General features: G+C 40.8%; 1 protein-coding gene across 1 annotated transcript; it reads left to right on the top strand.

The window, feature by feature from the left end:
* The first annotated feature begins 5100 nt into the window (after positions 1-5100).
* Positions 5101-8915, top strand: Npvf (neuropeptide VF precursor). Its single transcript, XM_028790026.1, has 3 exons — positions 5101-5284; positions 6638-7017; positions 8667-8915. The coding sequence occupies exons 1-3, from the start codon at positions 5147-5149 to the stop codon at positions 8716-8718; spliced, it is 570 nt and encodes a 189-aa protein (XP_028645859.1). The 5' UTR covers positions 5101-5146; the 3' UTR covers positions 8719-8915.
* Positions 8916-9270: the final 355 nt, after the last annotated feature.

Raw genomic sequence — 9270 nt, 5'->3', positions numbered from 1 at the left:
TAAATGCACACACATATACACGTATACTGATAGATTTAAAAAATATTAAATTACATGATTGCACTCAAGTTGGAGTATTGAGATGGCTGCTTGCTTATTTAAATATATATTTAAATACATGTATTTATTTAAATATGTACATACATACACACACACACATATATATGTATATATATAGGCTAAAAGTAATTCTAGTACAGTTTCTATTTCCTACATTTGTGTACAAGCTATGTGTTATTTTAACTAAACATCTGGTCTTTGTCCCTCATGTAAGAAACCCTGAATTTTCTTGAGTCTTTGGCAAGAGGCACCAGAACCCCATGCCAAGCCAGTAAAAATCACACATTCTTCCCAAGAGGAAAAAATGTCAATAAAATGAAACATTGAAAAAAAAAAAAGTCCAAGCTGAACTAGGAAAGCCGTGATGGCTGCATCCTAATCAGCCTCACAAATCGTTGTAGATTTTTTAAAGTCTACTACTTGGAAGATCTAATACTGGAGGTTTATTCAATATATTGCTCTTAAAAGAAAATCTCCTTCCAACATAGGGATTCAGCCAGTTATTCAGGTTCCTAGAATAAATCATGTGAATTAATTTTTATAAATATTTAATGTCTGTTCTTGCATTGTACAGATTGATTCTTGAGGTTACTTCAACTAGAGTTGAATCTGGACATTTCTTACTACATGGAGAAATAATCTCAGTCTCACACTCACCTCAGCACCTGCCCGGGCCTGGCACTGGCATCTGTCACAGAGAAAGCTGAGAAATAAATACAGTCTTGCCATCAACATATGACAAGCTCATTATAACAAGAGACTCATAAATCTCGACGCAAAGGGAGTACCATTACATATTTAAATAATAATTTTATATGGTTTGTATATGGTGCTTTTACTCGGAACAAAGACAGGTATTTTTTCTCTCTCTCTGCCATACATAACGGTAAAATGAAATATAGCATAATACCACCCCTACCCAGCTCTAAAAGGGCCAAAAGTTACCGGATTTGTAAAATACTTTGGAAACATGAGACACAAAGTAAGAATCTAATACCCATAAGTTCTTCTGTGTAACTCAGCAACTGGATTTTGCTTAGGTAGGAAGAAATAAACATTGGAGAAAGGCAAATGGTTCAGAACGAAATGCCTGGGTTGGGGGTGAGAAACAGAGCTTCATTTCCAGGTCTCTTTGGATGTTAAAATTGGCCACCCTATAGCAGACATTTCCCAGAGCTTCAGGAAGCATGCATCTATGAGTAAAGCAGGATGCCCCGCAACATACGGTTTTAATATGTGTACCCCATAACACACAAACAACCTCTTATTCAGATACTTTACTAGAAGCCCAGATAGATCAGCCCTTTTAAACTCAGGTCACTTCAATTCCTCATTGGTAGGAATTATTTGTTCTCCATTGATTATTTCTTGCCAGGAGTAGAAAGTCTGGACATAGAAAGACAATAAGCAAAGAGCCTTCTTCCACTCAAGACTACCACCCCATGGGAGACCCTGCAGCATTGTCAGAAAGCAGTCCTTGGGGCTGTGCAGTGCCTTTTGTTTGACTAGAACAGATCCCTATCAACTCAGCAAGCTCCACTGGAGCAGAGTGATCCTCTCAAGGTGTGTGATTACTGCAACAGAGCAAACCTAAAGGACTGGCGGTATAGCTCAACGGCAGAACATTTGACCAGAATAGTAAATTCACAAAGTACTTACAACCTCTCTGGGCATGCGGTGAATATTTAAAAACATTGCCTGTGACTGAGTACAATGCTCAAACCTAGAGACAACAACACATGCTGTGCAGTGGGATGTGGGAACAAACGGGAGGGAGGAGCCAGGGCTGTCATGGGAGAGTCTGGCTCAGATCGCCAGATGGATGATAGCGAATGTACTGACTGTGGCTCGACTCCAATCTACCTTCTAGCACATGGTGTGAGGCCATGGACCCAACCCAGTCACCCTCTTTCTTTGAAGGAGGCACATGGCGCTGGAAACGATTCTGTCTTCACGATCGTCTGGTCCTTAGTTCTCACGTCAATGGCTGCTATTGGTGCATGTGAGGGATACTACGATGCCAAGTGGAAAATTCCCAGGAGTCTCATAGATATCCCAGTTTTTCACCTATGCCCAGACTGTCTCACGCTTGTGGTACAGACAAGCACTGGCTTGGAGATTGTGGCAAATTTCTCTGCCATTTGTTATCTTCTCCATCGTGACCTGAATCCCTGACAGTTTGCTCTCTCCCTCAGTGTTCTGCCTTACCCCTAGCACATGCCTTTTCCACTTAAAATTAAGCCTCCAGGGTGGGTGAAGTGGGACAGAAGGTAAAGACACTTGCAGCTTGAGTGATTTCCCAAGACCTGGATGGAAAGGGAGGACTGACTGCAGCCAAGCTGTCCTCTGACCTCCACACATGTGCTGTGGCGTGAAGACACACACAACTTAAAAAAAAATTAAATAGAACTTTAAAGTAAAGCATGTACCTGAATAACACAAGCTAGCAAGAAAACAAACTAAATTTGTATATCTGTATATCTTACCAAGAAGTCCCCAGAGTGCTAAATCTATATGCACCTATGCAGTGGTACATTTCACCAAAGGTGTATATATCCTTTGTCTATCCTGTAGTGTGGTTCTCTGTTAAACTCCTCAATGCTAAACAAAAAATATGATAAAAAAAAAAAAACAACCAATTTCTGTTTTAATAGATGTTGGGAGCCGACTCCTAGCCGAAAGTGGCTATCATCTTTGCAGCCATCTCGAGCCATATACCCTGACAAGAGACTTGTTTTCGACAGTCTGCAACAGCTGAGCACACTCTGATAGACATCTTGTTACACTGTTTAGTGCCCCCCCAGCTGCAAGGTCCTCCTGGTATCCATGGCTACAAGGCACGTGATGTAGTGCCTTCAGTTGAGCTTGTCCACAAGGGCAAGTCACGTGGTAAAGGGTATAAATACCCAGGATTTCCTTTCTATGTGAGTGAGGAGACTGAAGGTGTGAGGAGAAGATAGAAGAAGAGAGGAGAATAAAGAAGAGACTTGAAGAGACTCGACCAGACTTGTCTTGTATCTATCTTTTGCGTCTCTCGCCCCTTTTCCGCCCTTCCTCCATCCCCACTCTCTCTCTTGCTAGACCCTGACCTGCAGACCGGAGCAGGAGAACCGGCTGGCCTTTACAAAGTAGCAGAACCGGCCGTTACAAAAGAACCGGCCGGCTGTTACAAATAGAGGCAAGCCTTGTTGGCCACATTCACACCCTGGAAAAAGTAGAAGGCACCAGATGGGGTTTCCAAAAGTTGATTTGTGTCTAGCCCTTTCCAAACAATGCGGTGCTCTAAGCAGGTCACCGGTTTCGGTTGTACATAAGGTATTGGCACACTATTCTAATTGCATTGCAAACATGGAAAGCTAACCTGGTGGAGCAGAAGGGTAGTGAGTTACACAGGCCCCTCAGAATGTCACCTAGAATAACCTCTAACACGTGTGCCAATACCTTATGCACAACCGAAACCGGTGACCTGCTTAGAGCACCGCATTGTTTGAAGAGGACTAGACACAAACCAAATTTTGGAAACCCCATCTGGTGCCTTCCACTTTTTCCAGGGTGTGAACGTGGTCAACAGACTTGCCCCTTGCCTCATCCATTTGTCAAAAGTTTGGATCTCCTGACCATAAAAAGGGAAGTTCTATCAGCAGTTTACAAAAGAACAATTTGGAAGAGAAGGGTATTGAATCCTAAGGGAAATTAAACCCAAATAATCCAATAACAGCATTACAAAATTAACACAAGACTATGAATTGAATTAATTGCCTCCTACTGTGGGGATTCTTGGCTACTGCAGACCAAAACAAATGAAGCCCAAGGAAGGCAACTGCCTTAAGAGAGGTCACAGGCAAGTGCAGTATTAAAGCCGTGGAGAGTTTACCTACTGCTGCTTCTCAACTTTCTGGCTTACTGTAGACACCTTCGAAATAGAGAATGGTCTTCATTTCTGCCGTCCCATCCCTCAGGTTACATACAGAGGTTGTAGAGAGGGCAGAACAACTATAGACATTTTTGCTAAGTCACCTCCTAGAACCTCCGTGTGGAAGTTGATGGATCTCTGTGTAAGGTCTAGTTCTCCTGAAAGGGCAGAAGGGCAGATGTGACCAGTAGTGGCTTCTCTGAAACAATGTGGGTCTAGTGATAAGGCAGGTCTTTTAAAATACCAGCCAGCTTCTCCAAAAGAGACTCACTGTGGTATTTCAGTGAATACACATTTATTTCTATAAATTCTCCTTTAATGCCATGATGTCAATATGCCTGTGGCAAAGTGAGATTACCTAAATAATACGGGCTCTGGGAGCCACAAACGGCATATGTCTGACTAACGCATCCCCTGCTAGATTTCTTAACTTAAAGACTTTGAGCAGGAAGGTAGGATGTGGCGTCTTTATAGAAATAAAATCCTGGTGATTTATACAGATTTGCCAAATTAGACCCTTAGGGCAAATAACACGGAAGCTGAGCTGCCTCCCGGAATACCTACTGAACGCTCTCTCTGCAGCTCACCCTCCACATGACAGCTGACATTTACTCTTGGTGCTTTGTAATAACCGAACAACATTTTACAAAAACAATTAATTCGTGGCATTTTATTAGGGTGCTATGTGACTTACTATTTTTTTTTCACATCCTTAATTTCACTTGACATTTTGAAAAGACTATGCCTAACCCTTGTATCTGAATTTTTTAAAACCCAGCTAGCGTGTATAGAATATTTTCTTTCCTTCTTAAGCTTCCCTCAAAAACTAACAAAAACACCAAAAACAAAAGATTTCTTGTTTAAGCTCTGAGAAATAAAACATCCTGTTTGTTTGGAATCTTAATGACTGTTGTCCCAACCCTACCTAATTAAAAGAACCTTCATAATGAGGGAAATTCTTTTCAAAGTCAATGGATTTGCAAACACAAACATTGCTGTCTCCCCAGAATGAATTAAGCACATTCCTTGTGTGCATATTTTAGTTACACACTCTAATTAATATTACTACTTAAAATATGTGCAATTTATCTGTTACAGTATAAAAACACCACGAGTTCCCTTCTCATAGACTCACAGACACCAGGCTAAACATATTAACCTAACTGAGACAAAATGGAAATTATTTCATCAAAATGCTTCATTTTATTGACTTTAGCAGTTTCAAGCTTCTTAACATCAAACATCTTTTGTACAGATGAATTGGTGATACCCCATTTTCACAGCAAAGAAGGTTATGGAAAATACTCCCAGGTAAGTTTTAAAGTCTACCTATTACAATTGACATTCTATACTTACACACTAATGTACGTGACATTCTATATGTACACACACTGATATGACAGACATTCTATCCATACACACGCTAATATAACTGACATTCAATACACGTGTTCACAAGCACACACATACTGTTTGTCTTGAATCTAATGCTTTTGTAAAGAGTAAGTAATAAGCAAGTTTATGCTTTGCTTTATTTTGGATTTTGGTTTTCTGTCATAGTTTAGCTTTTCTGTGACAACATAGGATGTTGCTTGTAAAATTTAGCACAGTGGCAATTAGCCTGCTGTCTCAGTGACAAGTACACCCCACTCAGTGTGTAGTATTAAGCAAGTGAAAGGTGGGTGGTACATATCAGTTGACTCAGAGCGCATGCCTGCAATAAAGACATATAGAAATAGCATCCGGATGCACTTCAGCTGGAAGCCTGCATGACAAACTCGGCTTTTGGGTTTTCTCCTCAGCAATTACAAGCTGGTAAAGATTGAGTTATCTTTAGATTCTGGTAAAATGTTCATCCCCACATCAGGGAAGTGCAGGGAACTTCACGTTATGTTTATCCAAAGTGTTTATATGTTCTGAAATTTTCTGGTTAGTATGTATGGGTCAGATTATATTCAGAAAATAATTTTTTTAGCATGTGGTCCAGTGTTTAGGGTAGAACCAAACCTAACATAATATTCACTACACTTTATGTGGCTCCTATAAAGTCAGATTGTTGGACGTTGGCTCTTCACTGAAAATGTAATTTGTAGACCAATTAAAGTGCAACTGAGTTTTTGAAATGTGTTTTATAGTGAAACTCTAAATATAAGGGAGTAAAGAAAGAAACTTGACAGAGCCACCCAGGCCCATGCCCAGACCAGGAGAGATCCAGTTCTGTGGGTCTTTAAAGGGGTGAGGTGAAACACAAGCACTCAGGGGAATGGAAGTTTTCTCTAAAGTCATAATCATATAAGCATATAAAAATACTTCATAAACAATATGAATCAAAAACCTGAAAGAGAATAACTGTAATAAAATCAACTTTTGCCTTATTTCAATACTTCATTATATTCCTGCTGCTTAAACATACTGCTGCACTCACTATATATTTTTTATTAATATTTTATAGTTGTCTTATAATAGTCAAGGGACAGAGAAACTAGATTGCTTTAAGAAGCTTAATACAGATTATTTATTTTAAAATTCTGCATAAAGAAACACAAACTTTGTTTATAGCTAGAGCAAGTCTACAGATTAAAGTCTGGATTTAAGTTAATTTAGGGCTTAAATCTATGGCTTGTAATAAAAATAAATTATTTTAATTCTTGTTTCTAATTATAGCTGAGAGGAATCCCAAAAGGGGAAAAGGAAAGAAGTGTCAGTTCTCAAGAACAAAAAGATTGGGGGGCAAAGAATGTTATTAAGATGAGTCCAGCCCCTGCCAACAAAGTACCCCACTCAGCAGCCAACCTGCCCCTGAGATTTGGGAGGACCATAGAAGAGAAAAGAAGCCCCACAGCACGGGCCAACATGGAGGCAGGGACCATGAGCCATTTTCCCAGCTTGCCCCAAAGGTTTGGGAGAACAACAGCCGGAAGCATCCTCAAGACACAGGCTGGTTTGCCACAGAAATCCCTGCATTCGCTGGCCTCCAGTGAGTTGCTCTACACCATGACCTGCCAGCATCAAGAAATTCACAGTCCTGGTCAAAATCAACCGAGGTAAGTGTGAGAAAGCTGTTTAGCTGCTCAGGTAGAAGATTAAAAATGTGTACCCTGCACTGTCAAAGCGGACAGCTAAGAACGCTAGCTTCTCAGAAGGACAAAGGCAACATCCCAAGTAAATAAACGCCTGCACATTCAGAGCTCTTCAAGGATGGGTGCAATAAGGCCAAGCCACACGCGGCCATACACTAAGTCCATGAATGACAAGATTGCAGATTTAAATTATGACATATCATTGTTTAATGTTCAATGTTTCATCTCTCTAAAATAAAAGTCCCACATGAGAGAATTGTTCCCCAGTTTAGATGACACGACCATCTCAATCAGATGACAAATGCAGGGATTTTTTTTCCCTCAAGAATATTTTTTGGGTGGTGAGGGAGATGGAATGTGGGTTTCATGAATGCTAGGTAGGTAGATGTTCTACCACTGTCAAGCTGGATTCCATTTCTGCCCAATTTTTAAATTACGGTTTTCTGTGTCTCTTTTTATACATAAATCCTTCTACAGTCGTTCTTTGTATTAACTAAAAAGTATTTATTACCCAGTACCTATAAATTATCATAGTATCAGTTACTATGTAAGATTAGATGTTATTTCTAATAAAGACCATATATTAAGAAAAGTAGAATTCCTGACTTTGGTTAGGGGCTGAAGGACATAGGGTTACAGAATCTGTGACAGAATCAGAGAAGCTGTCTTGGAAAATGCCTGGCTTACTGTTTCCAAGAACCTGCGACCATCTGACTTCATATGTCTAGGCTCCATTCCCTTAAATAGACCTTCATTTCTGTAAGACCCTTCATTTTATCTTCTGCCCTACGTTTAGGGCCCAGGCCTGTGATTGCCCCATAGTAAGTCCTGCGTATTTGAGAGAATGAATAAATGTCAAAGGGACTAGTAAGATCCTACGGAGGGGAGTGCATCTGTGGGAGGGAACCCAGAGGTATTTCCTCTGGAGGATAGCTGGACTCTGAACATTTAGAGACTGTGGAAAGGAGACAGATCATTTCCAGACTAAAGGCTGAGGATGAATGAAGGCCTTGAAGAAGGCAAACCACAGAAAGAGGAGGGTTCTCTGCAAGTGCAGAAACAAGTAGAAAGATCGGGAAAGGACAGAGAATAGAGAGTGAGCAAAATGCAGGCAAACGGGGTCCAGACACAGCTTGGAGTCTCAGTTATTAGAAGATGGAGAATTGGCGCCGGTTTTTGCTGAGGCCCTGGGATATATAAAATATAATATGGGGTAGATTTGCACAGCTAAGTCAATGGTAAGTGTCCATAACAAATTCAGAACCCACCAGAGTCATTTCAACTGCAACCCAATTCAGCTAAAGTATAACTAAGTAATTATAAGGATGATTCTTTTTAATATTTTATTTTATTTTATTTTATTTTATTTTATTTTATTTTATTTTATTTTATTTTATTTTATTTTGAGATATCATCTCACAATGTAGCTCTGACTGTCCTGGAACTGTCTATGTAGACCAGGCTTGGCTCAAACTCACAGAGATCCACTTGCCTGTGTCTCCCAAGTGCTGAGTAAAAGGAGTGTGTGTCTACACTATGGGCGGGCTGTATCTTGATGTCCTTTTGCTTGCTAGCGCACTGATAGATGAGAACACTGTCCTGTTACATTTAAGGAGACGAGCGTTCATGGAAACAGATGATGCAGAGAGGAAACCAGAAAACTAGGAACCCGCAAGCCCGGACTTCAAGAGGCTATGAAACTGACCTGTGGTCTAAGCAGCTCTGTGGTGTTGACAAGGAGGAGCATCGATGAGAGCCATTATTCCTGTCAGTATGGGTTATGTTGTCAGTTGTTAACAGGATCAGGGATGCTTGTAATGTAAGCTTGAAGGAACTTTTGTCAGAATAAAACAGTATTGTAAATAAAGAAGCCTCTGGTTAATGGGAGGAAGGGAGGGACGGAGGGAAGGAGGGAGGGAGAGAGGGAGAGAGGGATGGAAGGATAGGGGGAGGAAGGGAGGGAGGGAGGGAGGGAGGGAGGGAAGGAAAAGAAAGGAGAGACTGAAGCTACAAGACTACACATCATACATAACATGTGTGTCCCTTCCTCCTTACACACCCATCCAGCATTGAGCACTTCCTTCTCTTTGATAGGTCTAGTGAAGCCACCTGAGCCTGGTACTTACTCCCCAGTGCCCAGCTATACCTCCAGCTGCTGAGATTACAGGGAGAGAGCTTTTGGGGGGGACAGGGTTCTATATTTATGTGATGAAGTAA

Source organism: Grammomys surdaster, unplaced genomic scaffold (assembly GCF_004785775.1).
Source record: "Grammomys surdaster isolate TR1022 unplaced genomic scaffold, NIH_TR_1.0 125861, whole genome shotgun sequence".
Taxonomy (NCBI): Eukaryota; Metazoa; Chordata; class Mammalia; order Rodentia; family Muridae; genus Grammomys; species Grammomys surdaster.
This window is presented reverse-complemented; position numbering and strand designations above follow the sequence as displayed.